The following is a 19473-nucleotide window of genomic DNA, read 5'->3' as shown; positions in this document are numbered from 1 at the left end:
AATAATAAAAATTCCTTGGGAGTTGGGTGGTAAAGTGGGTAGTGAAAGATTATGAAATCAAAATGAATGAAAATCATGCTTTACTTCTTTTCTCGTAAATGTTACCCTACACTTCCCTTTTGGGACACCTTATCGAATCTGTGTAATTCAGGTCTAAGTGTATATACACTTCTAATATAAGTTCTTTTTTCAACATTCTAACAGTATTTGGTTCAACCAACTTGTTTTTTGTGTGGATTCTGTTTGCAATGAGAACTTTTTAGACTTTTCAGTAATAGAAAATTTCTTGCTAGATGTTTCTTTAGAACTATTGCCTACTTGTCCTGAAATCATGAACTGCATGTTATTTGCCCATGAACTGTAACAATAAGTAAATGGTGCTGCAGCCGCACCAGGTACTAATGAGGAGTCAACTGCTTTTCATACCTCTTCCTTCTTAATCTCTGGGCCTTCAGTCTTTGCTTTGGGTGGTGGCTTGCCTTTTGGTTTTTGATTTTCTGCTGGTTTGGGCAAGTTATCCAGCTTTTCTTTAATCAAAGCAATTATTCTACTGTCAGCATAAGCTTTTGCAACATCCATGGCAGCATGCCCTGTTTAAAACATAAATTTAGAGTTTCATTAAACAGATTAATAATAAACCATGTAGTAAAATCTCAGCTCATCAGCTCTAAGCATATGGTACTAAGGGTGATTACTGAAGCCAGTGATACGTATAAAAGTCACAGATTGGTTCAGATATTCTCTAAAGTGGCCCCAGCTCTAAAATTTTATCATTTAAAGTGTCATTTACCAACAAAACCATTTCTTCTTGTTAATTACTTTGAGCATGTTTGATAGGAAAGAGTGGTAGGTTACATTTTGAATATCTGAGTGCTAGTTCTCTTCCCACAGTGTACACATTCCTTCATGTGTGACAATTTTATGCTTTCCTCCTTCCTGTGACAGAAGGAGGTATATTCAAAAAGTCTGGGGAAGCTGGAAGTCATAAGTACTCTATGCAGATGGCTGGATATTACGACCTCTGTTACATCCTCAGGCAGGCCTAACGATACTATCTGTGACCCAGAGGCAGCCTGAAGCAGTCAAAGCTATTCAAGCTCCTTCAGGTCAAAAAGAAGCAATGAGTCCCACTCTCAAAACACCTCCACTTTTTCATGCAGAAAATTTATGACATAAAGTAGGCTTCCCATTTACTTCCTAGGAGTCTTATTTCAGGAATTACTGTTTAGCTCTAGAAAGACTCTAAAGTCTACAGGGGCTTCTAACTATGCCAATTATTAGAAACTCACAGCTAAAACACTGTGATGACTCAAAATGTGAAGTGCATACTGGTGTCAGTCTACATATTAATGGAATGGGCTCCCAGTGAAGTAAGTACAGGAATTAAAGAGTAAATGTTTAGAAATTTTTATAGCTATTTTATAGAATTTTTGTCATTTGAATCCAAAGATTTTTAAAAGTTTGGGTTTGTATTTTATGGGTTTTTTTTTCCTCTTCATTTTTCTAGTAAATCATTTTTCATTGTATTTTACAAAAGTCTCAGTCTACAATGAATTACCAACATGGAGAACTGATTCTTTAACACTAGTGATTTGAGAAGCACTATGTATAAGACAGAGTTCCATAACATTTAACTCGGGTTAGTTTTTGCAACAGTGACTTAAGGGAAAATGTGGTCCTGTAAGAATAGACTTAGAAGGCTTGGGAATCTAACACAAATCCTTCTTTTCTAGCCCTAATCACTTATAATGAAACACATACCTTTCCTATTCTCCAACTGGAATTTAGCTCCGATGTCAAGTAGGTATTTTACAGTATCCAGTCTACAGCTCTCAATGGCTCTACTCAAGGGGGTTGAGTTGTTGATGGAAAGGGCATCTACCACGGCTCCAGATTTAACAAGAAGCTCAACAATATCTTGTTGGCCAGCATGGCATGCAAAATGAAGAGGAGTCCACAGAAAATTATCTGTTGCATTAACATTAGCCCTGTAAAATGAGATAGATATACAAGCTAAAAATATGGGTTGATCCAAGCATTGGAGGCTAAAAATTCCAAGATTTCATAGCTTTATTAAGTTGTTGAACTGTAAACCAAGAAAGATTTGGGTCAAGTTAAACTCTGTGCCATAATTTTTCTTGAACTGTGTTCTGCATCTGATAGTCAACTTTCTTTGTGTATATATACATTATGTTTAGTTTAGAAGCTGCTTGGATCTTAGGGATTACAATTTTTGTTAGATGTTAAAATCAGGGAAAATTATAAAACTGGATCCAGTGAAGATCAAAGTTGACAGGAAATAGAAAAGCTACATTATTTAATTTTGTATCTACTTCCTCTGTGTGTTATGAATTTTTAAATGCACCATCACTGTTAAAATTCTAAGCAATAAAATCTATCAAAAATTTTGTACCAAAAATGGTACAAATGAACTTATTTACAAAACATAAACAGACTCTTAGACTTCGAAAACAAACTTCTGGGTGCCAAAGGAGAATGGATGAATTGGAAGTTTGGGATTGATATATACACTACTATATATAAAATAGATAATCAGTAAGGACCTCCTGTGTAGCCTAGGGAACTCTACTCAACATTCTGTAACAATCTATATGGGAAAGAATATGAAAAAGAGTGGATACATGTGTATGCACAACAGAATCACTTTTCTGTACACCTGGAAACTAGCACAACACTGTAAATCAACTATGCTCCAATACAAAACAAAGATTAAAGGAAAAAATAAAAAGCAAAAAAAAGCAAATTAATTCTTTCGATTTCATTAAAAGCAATTTATCATTCAGAAACTATGAAACTAAAATAAAATTTTAGTCCCATTTAAAATTCACTGCCCCAAACTTCAAATTATTGTTAGTTGCTTTATGTTACCTCTTGATAATAAACACATTTAAATCTTTCTTTGACATTAAATGTTATAGTAATAATAACAATATCTTTTATCAAGTCTGCAACTACTGGGCTACTAAGTGCTTTGCATATTTTAACTCATTTAATCTTCAAGAAATTCTGTGAGCTGAGTTCCATTATAGTGAGAAAACTGAGGCACAAAAAGGTTAAGAAAGTTACACCAGGTTATTCAGCAATGGTAAAAAAGAAGGACTTAAACCAGAGAAATTGCTTCTGATTAAAAAGTTAAATGTCATGCTTTGTTATCTTAAAGATATTTACAAATGAACCAAGGAAAAGGGAATGAAACATGCCTAGCCATTTAGTCGTTATGTGCATGCTAAGTTGCTTCAGTCATGTCTGACTCTTTGCAACCCTAAGGACATTGCCTGCCAGGCTCCTCTGTCCATGGGATTCTCCAGGCAAGGGTACTGGAGTGAGTTGCCATGCCCTCCTCCAGGGGATCTTCCCAACCCAGGGATCCAACCGAGTCTCTTATGTCTCCTGTACTAACAGGTGGGTCTTTTCCACTAGCACCACCTGGGAAGCCCACTTAGTCTTATAGCCACTGTCAAATTATTTGATTTGTTGGGATGCCCTCAAAAAAAAAAAAAAAGCAGATTTAAAAATGGCTTCATGTAAAATGAATACATTTTAAAGATCTGCTCTGTAATACTGTGATTGTAGTTAGCAATATTGCACCATACACTTAAAATTTGTTAAGACGGTAGATCACATGCTACTTTTGACCACAGTAAATAGTTCTAATTTAAAATAAAAGGCACTCCACAGCATCTAGGTTAAGCTCTGAATCAAATTAAAATTGTTTTGGGAGGCCAGGGACACCCAATCATAAGGCTTCTTCCACCCCTAGAGTGAAAACTTCTCAGCTTTCACTTTGGCATTGTCCTACAGGCTCTTAATGCTCCCATTATCCTGGCCCACCATATAAGGTCTATTTGGGATCTAGACTGCAGAAATGAAGTAATTTCTTGCCACTATTTAAATTCTAGAGTTGACTGTTTCTTAGCCTTCCTTTCACTTCCTCGAAATGTGAAGGCTCCCAAAAATCTAAATCGCACTCAAGCAAAAGACATACCCCTTTTCAAGAAGAAACTTGACTGCATCGATGTTTCCAGTAGCACATGCAGTCATTAGCGGTGTCTTGTAGTAATTATCCTTCATATCCACAGGTATTCCTGATTCAAAAGCCTTTTTCAGAGAAGCCAGGTCTCCCGCCTTGGTGATAAAATTAATGTTTGAAAAGACCTTCCCTGGATCATCAATATACCAAGCAGAGTCATCCTGAATGGGATGTTCTGGGGGGTGATCTCTGTTAAAGCGATTGCAGTCAGTCACATTCTTGTAGGTTTCGATCATATAATAGGGCGGCCCACCGTCGCTGCGGCGTGGAAACACTTGGTCGGGGATGATACAGATGGGGAGGGGTAAAACAAACTTGCCCATTCTGGCTTTTTTGGCCATCCCTTTTTTCTTTTTCTTAGGCCCATAGGATCCCAAGACATAAGACTTACTTAAATATCTGGTCCCTTTAAAGAACTCATTAATATTGACCCCTCCACCCCGGACTTTTTCGTGAAGTTGCGCTATAGCAGCCAGCTGCTCTGAGTTCACAAAATCTTGCCTCTCCTCCAGGGTCAGCACAAAGTCCTCCTTGGTGACTGTCCCATCGCCCCTGTCCACAAAGGAGAAGGCTTCCCGAAGGAAAGTCTCATGTTCTACTGACCAATCGTGAAGTCTCAGGAACAAGGGCGGATTCGGATTTTTGACCCCTGGCCTGGCCAGTTTATTAGCGATTTGCTCCGCCCGCCGTATTTCTTTGCTGGCTGCTTTGAAGCCGCCTTCCTTAGCCAAGTTCCTCGGTGTTTTATGCTCCAGATTCTTCCATTTTAGGTCACATCCTAAAACAAGAAACATCATGATTATGAATGGTGCTGGGGCATCTGCCTGGGTTCACAAATGACATATATCTGTTGTTGTTGGTTTTTAAATTTTCAGCGAATAATCAAAAGTTGGTTCCCAAATTATTTGTATATAGAGGTGAGCACAGTTAGTTATTATAATTACAGGATTAATCTATGATTACCCTGCTCAAGGTTATGGGGGAGAATGGATGATACATTTATATGTATGGTTGAGTCCCCTTGCAGTCCATCTGAAACTATAATAACATTGTTAATAGGCTATACTCTAATATAAAAGTGATTCCCTGTGGCTCAGTGGTAAAGAATCTGCCTGCCAGTGCAGGAGATGTAAAGGACTTGGGTTGGATCCTTGGGTCAGGAAGATCTCCTGGAGAAGGAAATGGCAACCGATTCCAGTATTTTTGCCTGGAAAATTCCATGGAAAGGAGGAGCCTGGTGGGCTATAGTCTGTGGGGTCACAAGAGTTGGACACAACTGAGCATACACACACTCAACTCATATATAAATAAAAACTTTAAAAAAAATTTAATAAATAAAAATTATTATTAACTTATATGCAGAGTACATCATGCAAAATGCCAGGATAGATGAAGCACAAGCTGGAATTAAGATTGCAGGGAGAAATATCAATAACCTCAGATATGCAGATGATACTACCCTTCTGGCAGAAAGCAAAGAGGATCTAAAAAGCCTCTTGATGAAGGTGAAAGAGGAAAGTGAAAAAGCTGGCTTAAAGCTCAACATTCAAAAAACTAAGATCATGGCATCTGGTCCCATCACTTCATGGCAAATAGATTGGGAAACAATGGAAACAGTGTCAGACTTTATTTTCTTGGGCTCCAAAATCACTGCAGATGGTGACTGCAACCATGAAATTAAAAGATGCTTGCTCCTTGGAAGAAAAGCTATGACAAATCTAGACAGCATATTAAAAAGCAGAGACATTACTTTGCCAACAAAAGTCTGTCTAGTCAAAGCTATGGTTTTTCCATTAGTAATGTATGGATGTGAGAGTTGGACCATAAAGAAAGCTGAGCGTCGAAGAATTGATGCTTTTGAACTGTGGTGTTGGAGAAGACTTTTGAGAGTCCCTTGGACCACAAGGAGATCAAACCAGTCAATCCTAAAGGAAACCAACCTTGAATATTCATTGGAAGGACTGATGAAGCTGAAGCCCCAATACTTTGACCACCTGATGCAAAGAGCCGACTCATTGGAAAAGACCCTGATGCTGGGGAAGATTGAAGGCAGGAGCAGGGGATGACAGAGGATGAGATGGTTGGATGGCATCACCAAATCAAGGAATATGAGTTTGAGCAAGCTCTGGGAGATGGTGAAGGACAGGGAAACCTGGTGTGCTGCAGTCCGTGGGTCACATAGAGTCACACACAACTGAGTGACTGACTGAACAACATCGTGAACACAAAAACTTAAGCTATATATTTTTTCTTTCTGTGAGCTTCAGTTTGGTGAATTTTGAGGAAGATATTTTTCCAGTGAATAGTATCTATCCCCAAAGGATTAAGAAATCAATCCCTGTAGATATTTGAAACAAATATCACATTAGAATACTCGCTAAAGAGGTTTCATGCCAAGTGGGAAAGAGTAAAGAAGACATTTAAATTTGGAAAGAAGCTGGATTCAAACAGCTTAAGCAGGACTTTAGGCATCTAAGATGCTAACTGACTCTTGCTTCTTTTGAACAATTATGACTGTTAATCTGTGTAAAATCTTAAACTATGTTTTATCTGTATTTTCCATGAAATTCATGTAATTTATATTGACCTGCTGTTTTGCAGTAAGGTCATATGAACTGCCTGAAAATGTTATCTCATCAAATCTGAAAGAATTCCAGTTAAGAGTTGTGCAATTAGGCATTAAAATTCATTTTCCTTTTTTAGTCTCTGACTTAAAATGATGAGACCAACATCACATGTAAGCATTCTCCAAATAAATAAGCTTTTCTGAATGCATCAGGGAGTCTACTTAGTGGTATCAAGAGGCTGTGTTGTCTGTAATAAGTGTCTTAAGACACTAAAAACCCATTATAAGTCAGACTATGAAGATATTCGTTCTAGCGTTTTCAATCTATGAGGCTCTTTTGTTGCCTTGCCAATATCACATAATCAAAAAAGATTCTCTAGCAATCAGTATCTCTAGCATCCAAAATGTAAAGGCAGCTGCATGTGAAAATATAACATCCCCCTCCAACACTTCATAATTTTATTCCTTTTCAAAAAGAAAATCATTAATCATTGGATGATTAATGATTTCAGCATTAATACTTCTGGCATTGTCAAAATTAAAATTTTATATGAAGGCTGGTATATTTATTAGTGATAGGAAAACTCAAAAAGGGTACTTTGGACATAAATATTCTATAATTTTTATACTGAACAGTTTGAAGAACAGTGTGACTTATTGGGAAAAGGACCTGAGCCTTGTCTCCACAGTATAATAATTCAATAGTGTAATTCCATAGTCATCTTGAGTCTGCTACTTTTACTTAGCTTTTTCACTCACTCGGGATGTCTGGGGGTTTATCTGCCACCTCCCAGTTCACTCCTGTATTCACCAGCATCTTTGGATCAAAGATGCACCAGCACCAAGGATCAAAGGGTTTTAAAGCTGCTTTATCTTGCCTTCTTCTGCTCCTAGTTTCTTCCCAGTTAGCAATTTTCTGTGGAATAAAGACCCCCACATCCAAGCTTAAAGATATGAAGGCATTTTCCTGTCCTTCTGACTTTTGTCTTCTCTTTTATTGTTAGTAAATACAGATCCATTCATGCTCTCTGTGATTTATGTTCCTCTGTCGCTGAGATAACGTGACTTTTGGCTGACTGCTGTCAAAAGCCCCATGAGGAGATCCCTCCACAGAGGCTTCAGGACAGCTAATCTAAACTCCCCTCCACTCTCCTGGACATGGCCTCACATTGCCTACAGGGAGGTGTAAATTACTCCAGGGACAAGATCAGGATCAAAAGTGGAGCATACTGAGGAACTGGTTTCTTGGGGGAAAAGAATCCAGCCTTCATATTTAAGGATAGAAGAGACTACACCCAGGGAGTTTACTCAGAAATGAGCATTTCATGGCTAATGGCTTCCAATTGCTCTGACGGCCTTAGATCCAAGATTCTAAAGGTGGAAGTATAACTGATAACACTCTCATGTGGAACTAGGTCACCCATATAGCACCTGGTGAAGCAGTTGTACTTCCAAAGATGCTAGGGAACTCAAAACATTTTCAGACATTTGTTTCAGAAACAGTCTAGTCTTATGAGTCTGCCAGGAGGATCAATCTTTTCTGTATCACCAGCAAGGCCTTTGGCAAGCTCTGGCCCTGTACGTCTCAATTTGCTTTCTCTGACTTTATCCCAGAAGGACATAAATGGTAGAGTATATATTGAGGGATATTTCTCCCAATAAGAAAAGAGTTAGCATGTTAAAGTTGAAGAAATTTGTCTCAATCTGGGCAGATCTCTAATTTTTAGAAATACACAATGTGAAAAATGAAGTGTCAGAATAATCTGCTTGTGGTGAGAGATTTGGAAACAAGATTTGAAAACTGTCTCTTCAGAGACAGTTGATGAGGGCAAAAATTGCATTTGGTACATTTTCCGTTATCTCTTTATTTTAGGGGGATGGGGAAAGAATGTGAGCTTTGTATAAGGTAAAAAAAAAAAAATCAAAGTGAATCAGTTACTACACCATTAGTTATGCAGGCATGTTAATCTCATTTATAATGTTAGTGGTTACAGTATAGGCTCTCTTGGGTCCCAGTGACTTCAAAATTTCTGTGCCTGCATAGAAGACAGGAAAATGAAAGCACTTTTTCTGCTCTATGATAGAGCTGCTGAACTTTAAGTTTCTATTTCTCATAAACTGGAAAAAAATAACTCACTACCATAACATTCAGCAGCATGCAGTTCCCTCTCTAACAAAGAGTTAATAACATTGAATGTGTGTTTAATTCAGTTCAGTTCAGATCAGTCGCTCAGTCATGTCCGACTCTTTGTGACCCCATGGACTGCAGCATGCCAGGCCTCCCTGTCCATCACCAACTCCCAGAGCTTACTTAAACTCATTTCCATCGCATGGGTGATGCCATCCAACCATCTCATCCTCTGTCAACACCCTTCTCCTCCCACCTTCAATCTTTTCCAGCATCAGTGTCTTTTCAAATGAGTCAGTTCTTTGCATCAGGTGGCCAAGTATTGGAGTTTCAGCTTCAGCATCAGTCCTTCCAATGAATATTCAGGACTGATTTCCTTAAGACATGTAATTAACACAAAATTAGTAAAAATATTTAAACTTAATTGGCTAATATTGCTATTTAAATTTTTTAAAATATTAACTATTTTAAGGAATTGTTGCTATTTAGTTGCTAAGTCATGTCTGACTTGTTTGTTACCCCATGGACTGTAGCCTGCCATCAAGGTATTTTCCCAGCAAGAATGCTGGAGTGGATTGCCATTTCCTTCTCCAGGGGATCTGCCCAGTACAGGTATTGAACCTGTGTCTCCTGCTTGACAGATGGGTTCTTTACTACTGAGCCACGTGAGAAGAAGCCCATTTTAGGGATACATTCAGCTATGCATAACATAAAAGAAACCCCAGTGTCTCACTGGTGAAGAATCTGCCTGCAATGCAGCAGGCACAGGAGACCCGGCTTCAGTACCTGAGTTGGGGGCATCCCCTGAAAGAGGAAATGGCAATCTTCTCCAGTATCACATGGACAGAGGAGCCTGGCAGGCTACAGTCCACAGCGTCTCAGAGTCAGACACGACTGAGCAACTGAGCACACACAACATGCATAACATAGTTTATATTCTCAAATTAACAGTTATTTAAAATATACAGGAAAATCTAAAGTAATAAATATTACTTATATTTCAAATATTCCATTAAAGTTTTCATTTTATTTAATGCTTCTCCCCAAAACATTTCCCCCATAATTTAAAATTTTCCAAAATGTTATCTTTGCACTTGACATGATAGTATATTTTCAAAAATAAAATATTTAAGAATTTGGACATGGTTCCTAGTGTTTGTCCTTTTTAAATTGATGCTGCTGCTAAGTCGCTTCAGCTGTGTCCGACTCTGTGTAACCCCATAGACGGCAGCCCACCAGGCTCCTCTGTCCCTGAGATTCTCCAGGCAAGAATACTGGAGTGGGTTGCCATTTCCTTCTCCGTCTTAGACTGATATTTACATTTTAAAAAATAAGCATCTTAGTAATTGGTTGACTCATAAATAATTCTCTTTAGATTTTTAATAATCATCTAAAGATACTTGAGAGATGAATTTTTATTACTTTCTAGGTCAGATTTATGATTTAACAGAAGGTAAATAAGAAAAAAATTTAATTTTCTTTCTACAGAGATAAGCAACTGATGTTGACACGCTGAAATTCTCTGCTCATCTGCAATGTGGGGAAGTCATAAGTTCTTTAGACATGAAATTGGTAGACCGTTTACCTCGCTGAGCTATATATTTACAGCAATCCGCAAAACCACCCATGGCAGCATAATGAAGTGGCGTGTTGCCATTCATTGCAATCAGCCCCATGTCTCCATTGTACGCAAAAAGCAGCTTCAGTACCTGCAAAATAAATAGTGGATATCATAGAGGAATAAGAATGCATGTTTACTGGTTGAAAACTCAGATCTAGACCTGTGCTATCCAGAGTGTCAGTTTGAATTAATTGAAATGAATTAAATAGAAAACAAATGTCAAATATTCAGTTCCTTACTTTGACTAGCCATAGTTTAAGGACTCAGAAACCACGTGTGTACCGTAATTGTACCATATTGTACAGCCACATACAGAACAGTCAGAAGTTCTAGAGCAGGGATCCTCAACCTCCAGGATCTAACACCTGATGATCTGAGGTGGTGATGTAACAATAATAGAAATAAAGTACACAATAAATGTAAAGTGCTTGAATTATCTTGAAACCACAGCCACCCCCCACCGCCCCCACAAGTCTGCGGAAAAATTGTCTTCCGTGAAACCGGTCTCTGGTGCCAAAAAGGTTGGGGACCATCTATCTAGAGTATAGAAAACTCTAAACTCATCTGGGGAACTACCATTTTGGCAAATTTAGGCAACTTTAGAATGCATCAGACTGGGGCAAATCAGGGGAGCAAATTCTATACCAGACAGATGTGATTTTTACTGTGATGTATACTTTTATTGCAGGTAAGAGACCCAGTGACAAAAGTAAAGATAATGTTAGAACTAAGGAAAGAAATTTTAGATACAATTCAGAATTTTAAAAAATAGGATAGCATTAAAAAAAATAGGATAGCATTGAGTTCTAGTTTTTTCTGCAGTATCACTATATGTATGAGATATCTTTAGCTGATATATCCAGATAATCAGAATACTTGAGAGTTAAAAACTTAGGTGAGTCATTAGATGTACTTAAACATCAAGGAGATGAGATTAGGCCTTGGCCTCCCCCAAATTAGATCATACTGTACTGTGAAAATTCTCATATGCAATGGAGTCATAAAATAGAGTAGTAGTATGTGGCAAAACTTTTCAGTTGTCATAACTGAAAGAAAAAAGTGAAAGTGTTAGTCGCTCAGCTGTGTCTGAGTCTTTGCAACCCCGTGGGCTATAGCCCACCAGGCTCCTCTGTCCATGGAATTCTCCAGGCAAGAATACTGGAATAGGTTGCCATTTCCTTCTACAGGGGATTTTCCCGACCCAGGCCTTGAACCCAGGTCTCCCACATTGCAGGCAGATTCTTTAGGGTCTGAGCCCCTAGGGAAGCCCAGTTAAGAATATAGAAAAAAATATTACTAGTAATATTAGAAGAGTAAATTAGCAAGCAGATAAAACTGAATAAAGAGCTAAAATAAGCCTTGAAGGATAATATCTGGTATAAAATACAATTCTGGAATTATTTTGGAAAATGAAAATGCAAAAAAAAAAATCTGTCAGTGTAACTTATACTACATTTTAAGATGCTGAGGAAAAGGAGAATATTTTTAGCAACAAATTTTAAAGAATATAGTAGATTATTACATCAAAAAAGCCTCCTTTGGCAGCAAAGTGTGCGGCATGATGTCTGTCATTGTCAAATGCATTCACGTCCCCTCCTCTTTCCAATATCCCTCGAACTAGCTCTGTCACTCCCTCTCGTGATGCTTCCATTAAAGCCGTGCGACCTGTGGACTGGACATGAAACAGACCAGATGCTGTTTATCCCTGTTATACTAAATGCCACGCTCAGTATTAATATGGTCTAAATCCATTTGGCCTTAGAGTCACACTGACATGTTCAGTTTCGTACAATTTTATTGGTTTCATGTAACAAACAGGAAACATGAAGTCAGGAAAATGGGTCAGTGTCCAAAATGTAGAATTCTATAATCAGAGTCAAGGTCACACCAGATTTTCCTATGATAACATAATGCTAAAAAGTGCAGTTTCTTGCCAAGAAAGTAGAGCAAAAAGGGAGAAGAGAGAGTAAAATGTATGCTAAAATTAGGCTATAGGTATTTTCTAATGAGAAGAAAATCTATTTTTATTGTCTGGAAATGACAATTAAAAGAAAACTCAGTAAAATTAGCCAAGTGAGGAGAGGAAGCAAAATAATGAAGGGAAACAGCAGAGCTACATATTTTCTGTAGAAGGTAAATTTTTATTAGGCATCAGGAATATCTTTTCTAGTTCCTGTAATGATCTTTTAATGTTGTACATAATAAATACCAATCTTTCAAACATAATTAGGAAACAGACCATAGAATCATGGCCATGCCATATAAAGATAATGAAAGTCTATAATTTTAAAGCATTTTGAACAGAAATGAAAGGTCTGTAAGCTAACAGGATAATTTTACCACATTCAAGTGAAAAAATACAGTAACAGGACTCTAATTGAAAAAAAGGAATATATAATCACAGAAATAGTCTTACTGTGTTGATAGCATTCGGATTGGCTCCTTTTTCCAAAAACGTCAGGCACACATCCTTTACATCATGCGCTTCTTCACAAGCTCTAAGGAATATCGGCTTCCCTTCACAGGTACAGTTGTTGACATCCGCACCATGTTCCAAGGCAATCAGCGCGCACCGATAATGCCGCTTAGTAGGTAAAATGCAGTAAAACAAAATACCTGCAGAAAAATAGAATCCCCAAAGAACACGTAACTAGTAGTCTCTCTACATTTGAGTCAGATAGGAAGGAACAAAGAATAATTTTAAAATTCATAATTAGCTAGTTGAAGGTGATAGAGCAAAGGCATTTATGCCTTGGTTTTCTCTCGGAAATCAACTGAAACACCAAGACAGAGAAACCAAAAAGGAAACCCAACCTCTGATAAGAGCTAGAAAACAGTCATAACCAAAATGTGACAGGATCTTGTCTGAGAAGAATCTGAGTGCTGGAATGTGAGCCCCTGTTGACCCTGGGTGTTTGGCATCCTGCGATCTATACACCAGTGTCCTTCTCAGAATGTGCAGGAGTGTGTGTGCCCGAGGGTTACTGGTGATCCCTGGACCCCCTTCGAAATTGCAGAGTGGCAAGGGAGATAGTATTGAATGATGAAATGTTTACCAGCCGTGTTTACAGGAAGCAGGCTGTCTGTACAGTTGCAGTGAGAAGAAAAAGTAGATGGCAATTTGTTCACTGCAGATAGAAAAATGCTAACTCCTCATATCTGGTATCTATGACATACAGACCCTCAACATAATCCATGTCAAAAATGTACTACAGACCAGGGGTACTGTTTATAAACCCCAGTCAGAGTTTTCTTAAGAAACTCAACAGCAGACAAACTCCAAACTGACTTTGTAATGACTTCACTCTAAAAACGGACTTCATTCAAATAGGAACAGTAACCAACAAAAAACCAGCATACGACCTATGAAAAAAGATACTGAAAGACAAGGAAAGGAAGCTGACAAACACCAGGCAAAAATTATATACTCAAATAACTATACCACATGAAAATTACTGACTGATCTGTTACTGATAACAAAAATTTGCATATAACTTTTTCTGAAACAAAAATGTAAAGGTAGACCAAACCAAAAAGATAAATAGAAGGAAAAGATGAATTTGAGCAAGTATATCTTAGAAAAGAAATGGGAGAGAAAAATAAAACCACTAAAGAAATGAAAGTCACATGGGAACAGGAAAAAAGAGAGCAGACACTGCCAAAACCATAGGCAGGGACACGGAGGAAAAAGTTGAAAGAACTTGAAAAAAATCCAAGAGTTTAAATGGTCTAGAAAGGCAAATAATATTTAACATGTATGTAATTGGTGTTCAATAAAAGACCAAATGGAACAGAAAAATGGAGAGATATAATAAAAGAAAACCCTCCTGAAGTAAAAACCTAGATCTAACAGGATATACTGGATCTCAGGAAAAACTGATTAGGAACAATCCATAATATGTGCCTAGGCAAAACTAGATAAAGAAAGTGTCCTGTGAGCAGCCAGTTAAAAATTCAAGCCATCTCTAAAGAGGAAATGTCGTTTGGCTGCAAGACTTTGCACAACATTCAGTGCTAGAAAATAAGCAAAGGAGTTTTACAATATCACTTGCAAAAGAAAACAGGGGATTTTTAACACTCAGTCAAGCAATTGTTCATATATAAAAGAGATGAACATATAAGTTTAAAGATGCAAGAAATCAAAGTATATAAGCCCCAAGGAGTGAGCTAAACTACTCAATGACAAAAATGAGTCTAACAGGAGATTAACAGGGAATATGTGACCCATGATAGACGCTGAATTCCTTCAATCATTGAATCAAAGCTCAATCACTTTGGGAATTCTAGATACAGAAAAGAAAATTGTAGTTCACAACAATGTAGAAATAATAAGGAAATTTAACAAGACTGGTAGGGAAGAGAGGAAAGGAGAGTTTAAGCATTCAATTTTCTTTATCTTTTATTGCTGGAGTTTTGAGATATTATTAAAAGCAGATAAAAGGTATGAAAAGAATCATTGAAAGAACTAAAATGATTATAATTTACTAAAATTAGATACTGGAAGGGAGGTGACAGGAAGAATTTTTGTATCAATCTCATCTTTCATAGAAAAATATCAATGAATACGGTTTAGTGTAATGATTTGATAAACAGAGGTTTATGTATATGTAAAGCTGTCAAGTTAGCCATTAAAAGAACTAAAAACAGACTATTAATTTTAGAAAATATGAGAAGGAAGATAAATACACATATAACAAAACAAAGATCATATGGACCATACAGAAAATTATTTTTATATGTATTTATCTGTGTATGTATATAAATTAAATATATTATGCTTTTATAGAATAAAATAAATGCCAGTTTTGTGGAGAATGCAGATAAATGTAAATTGGATAAACTCAACCATTAAAATAAAAATACAATTTATGTGAAAATCAAAACTGAACTATATTTCATATAAACATGCATCTGAAATAGTTACTCAAACAGTTAAAAACAGAAAGATGGTCAGGGACATGTTGAAAATGCAAAACCAAAGACAGAGAAGTCATAGCAGGCAAGAGTGAACCAAAACAACAACAAGGTTCACTCTTGCCTGCTATGACTTCTCTGTCTTTGGTTTTGCATTTTCAACATGTCCCTGACCATCTTTCTGTTTTTAACTGTTTGAGTAACTCTCATTTTTAAATTTTCATTTCATGTATTTTTAATGGTAGAATTTATCCAATTTACATTTATCTAGATGCTCCATAGAACTGTCATTTCTTTTATACTATGAAAGTATCACTTGCACCATTCCCCCACCTCCTTGGTCCACAGAAAAATTGTCTCCCACGAAACCAGTCCCTGGTGCCAAAAATACTGGGGACCACTGCTGTATAGAGCTTTGAAAGGCTTCTGCTTTTTTTTTTTTTTTTTTTAGAATAAAAACATTAAAAAAAATACATTTGACTCATGAATACATTAAATAATTAAATAGTTGTTCCTTTTCTTTGTCCTCTTCTCTTGTTATAAGCAAGTCACTTATCAAATACCATGTCCACAGAGAGTTACAAAAGCAGATCCTGTTCCTGTCAGAAAACATTAATTAATGGTATAAAATGGGATTCATTCCTCTAATGTGGGACTGATGTTAATGGTTTTGTACTTGAAGAAATTCTTTGGAACAACTGATTAAATCTACCAGTTTATATTAAGCCTTGTGGTAATTTTCTTAGTGATTTTCATGAGGCTGCATCACTTCCTGCCAGAACCTTGAGTCATTTGGACAAGAAGCTCCCAGATCGTGGTCTTAAGATGGGATATGGGAGGGGAAGAGTGAGACAGTGCTGTCTCACTTGAATAATCACAATAATCACAAACATGCCATATTTCTATGATTAAGTCATATTTCCAAATATATTTTTAAAACAAGTAATAGAAACTTGGAGCTTATGTCAGAATCCACCTTAGTTCCTCAAGTTCCCAAATGCAACTACTTTCTACATAGACTGCTCTTGAGAGCAAAACCCTAGCTCAAGTATTACTTGAGGTTCTAACATGTAAAATTCTAAATGGATTTCATATTTTACAATAAGTGATTATGCTTATGGAAATATGTGTGTCATGTTAAAAGTTCTCCACATTAAAAAAAAAAAGATTAATTCTAATAGTTTTTCTCAATGAGAAAGTTCTCAGAACTGGTTTTCCTAAGAAACATCTAAACTGTTTTCAAATTATGGGGAGATGTAAGAGTGAGAATCTAGCCTCTCACTACTACATGCCATGAGTAACTCCTTTCTAAAGTCTGAAAGCAAAAAATGCATTATATTGACTTCTAAAGTTTGTAAGAAAAAATGCAAATCAAATTGCATTTACTAGATAGAATGCTAAGAGTTTTTACCTTTTCCTTCGTTATCAACAATAGTCATATCAGCTTTTGCTTTGGCTAATATTTCCATGGACAATTCGTGGCCCAGTTCTGCAGCCCTCATAGTCGGAGTACAGCCCATTTTGTCTTGCACATCAGGGTGAGCACCAAGGCTCAGGAGAAAGCTGACCATGTCGATGTCATTGGAAACCGAGGCTAAGTGCAGAGCACTGTTTCCATTGACCGGGTCTGTGAAATTGATGAGTTCAGGATATCCGAGCCTGGTCAGCTTCTCTATCTGCTTCTTGTCTTTGTTCCGAACACACTGAAGAACTTTGTAGATCTGCAGGTTCTCAAGTCTCTTATCTGCTAAAGCCATAGTTGACCAGCTTCTTGCAATGCCTTTGTGGGCCAAACCAAAACTACAGCAGCAAAAATCAAAGCAAAACATGGAACTCAACGTTATTTTCTTCATCTTTACTTTGACTAAATAGTATTTTAAGGTTTTCCTAAGAAGAGATGCTGCTTCTTATGAAACATTATTACCATAATTTATTGCAACTAATTTCATGAAAGCAAAAATTACACATAAGCACAAAAATACTCAGCTAGCATAATGTTAAAATATTTCAAAACAAATCTTCCATCATAAAGTAAACTGGTTATGCCATATTCTTATCTCATTTAATCATCCCTCCTTGACACAGCCTTACTGTTTACCCATGAGGAAGGTGAGGTCAACTAAACTGCAAGCCTCCCACTACAATGCTCTGTACCAGCACATCTCCCACAATGTAGAGAACACACAGATTACAGCAGTTTAAAAATACTGTAAAAAAAAAAAAAAAAAGACTGTGTAGAAATGTTAGCTGCTCAGTATAAACAGGAATCTCTTGAGCTCTGTGAAATACCAAACATGTGATGGATGATTCCTATTTTATCTTATGTGGGGGATGAGGCAGGTGAATGACTGAGACACAACTGTAAATTTTCAATAAATAATCCCACTAACTTGCAATAAGCCTTCTAATACATAATTTTATCTCTTGTGGCTTATTCAATTCCAAAAAACAATATTTTGAGTCAAGTAGTAGACCATGTGGTGGTTGTTCTGTTGCTCAGTTGTGTCCAAATCTTCGTGACCCCATGGACTGCAGCAGGCCAGACTTCCCAATCCTTTACCATCTCCTAGAGCTTGCTCAAACTCATGTCCATGGAGTCAGTAATGCCATCCAACCAACTCTGTCATCGCCTTCTCCACCTGCCTTCTATCTTTCCCAGCATCAGGATCTTTTCCAATGAGTTGATTCTTCACATCAGGTGGCTAAAGTATTGGAGTTTCAGCTTCAGCATCAGTCCTTCCAATGAATATTCAGGACTGATTTCCTTTAGGATCAACTGGTTTTTTCTTACAGTCCAAGGGACTCTCAAGAGTCTTCTCCAACACCACAGAGTTCATAAGCATCAATTCTTTGGCATTCAGCCTTCTTTGTGGTCCAACTCTCACATCCATATGTGACTAATGGAAAAACCATAGCTTTGACTAGATGGACTTTATTGGCAAAGTAATGTCTCTGCTTTTTAATACACTGTCTAGGTTGTCATAGCTTTTCTTCCAAGGAGCAAGCGTCTTTTAATTTCATGGCTGCAGTCACCATCTGCAGTGATTTTGGAGCTCAAGAAAATAAAATCCGTCACTGTTTCCATTGTTTCCCATCTATTTGCCATGAAGTGATGGGACCAGATACCATGATCTTAGTTTTTTTAATGTTGAGTTTTAAGCCAGGTTCTTCACTCACCTCTTTCACCTTCATTAAGAGACTCTTTAGTTCCTCTTCACTTTCTGCCATAAAGGTGGTGTCATCTGCATATCTGAGGTTATTGATATTACTCTCTGCAATCTTGATTCCAGTTTGTGCTTCATCCAGCCCAGCATTTTGCACAATATACTCTGCATATAAGTTAAATAAGCAGGGTGACAATATGTACTCCTTTCCCCATTTTGAACCAGTCTGTCATTCTATGTCCCATTCTAACTGTTGCTTCTTGACCTGCAAACAGGTTTCACAGGAGGGAGGTCAGGTGGTCTGGTATTTTCATCTCTTTCAGAATTTTCCACAGTTGTGATCCACACAGTCAAAGGCTTTAACGTAGTCAATGAAGCAGAAGTAGATGTTCTTTTGTAATTCTCTTGCTTTAACTATGATCCATTGGATGTTGGCAATTTGATCTCTGGTTCCTCTGCCTTTTCTAAATCCAGCTTGTACATCTGAAATTTCTTGGTTCACGTGTGGTTGAAGCCTAGCTTGGAAGATTTTGACATGACCTTACTAAGCATGTGAAATGAGTGCAATTGTTAGGTATGAAATTAAAAGACTCTTGCTCCTTGGAAGAAAAGCTATGACCAACCTAGACAGCATATTATAAAGAAGAGACATTACTTTGCCACCAAAGGTCTATACAGTCAAGGCTATAGTTTTTCCAGTAGTCATGTATGGATGTGAGAGCTGGACAAAGAAGGCTGAACACTGAAGAACTGATGCTTTCAAACCACAGTGTTGAAGAAGACTCTTGAGAATCCCTTGGACAGCAGGAGATCAAACCAGTCAGTCCTAAAGGAAATCAACTCTGAATATTCATTGAGAGAGCTGATGCTGAAGCTGAAGCTCCAATACTCTGGCCACCTGATATGAAGAGCTGACTCACTGAACAAGACCCTAAAGCTGGGAAAGATAGAAGGCAGGTGGAGAAGAGGATGACAGATGGTTGGATGGCATCACCGACTCAATGGACATGAGTTTAAACAAACTGGGAG

The 19473-nt window shown here is 37.4% G+C and overlaps 1 protein-coding gene across 4 annotated transcripts in view; it reads right to left on the bottom strand.

Annotated features, from left to right (window-relative positions):
* ANKEF1 (ankyrin repeat and EF-hand domain containing 1) overlaps positions 1–19473 on the bottom strand; it is an 87982-nt gene that overhangs the window by 3168 nt on the left and 65341 nt on the right. Inside the window, exons 1-8 of one of the 4 annotated variants that reach the window (XM_043884630.1) lie at positions 18458–18511; positions 16692–17080; positions 12783–12982; positions 11889–12038; positions 10331–10454; positions 4007–4829; positions 1762–1988; positions 427–590 (exon numbers count right to left, since the gene is read on the bottom strand). In XM_043884630.1, the coding sequence (XP_043740565.1) occupies positions 427–590; positions 1762–1988; positions 4007–4829; positions 10331–10454; positions 11889–12038; positions 12783–12982; positions 16692–17037 (2034 nt within the window). In that variant the 5' untranslated portion in view covers positions 17038–17080; positions 18458–18511. Of the gene's footprint in view, positions 1–426; positions 591–1761; positions 1989–4006; positions 4830–10330; positions 10455–11888; positions 12039–12782; positions 12983–16691; positions 17081–18457; positions 18512–19473 lie in introns of those variants that run through there. The other 3 variants (XM_043884628.1, XM_043884632.1, XM_043884631.1) reach the window with 3 other exon arrangements.

Source organism: Cervus elaphus, chromosome 23, assembly GCF_910594005.1.
Source record: "Cervus elaphus chromosome 23, mCerEla1.1, whole genome shotgun sequence".
In the NCBI taxonomy this organism is placed as follows: domain Eukaryota; kingdom Metazoa; phylum Chordata; class Mammalia; order Artiodactyla; family Cervidae; genus Cervus; species Cervus elaphus.
The sequence above is the reverse complement of the archived record's forward strand: the minus strand, read 5'-3'. Positions and strand labels throughout refer to the sequence as shown.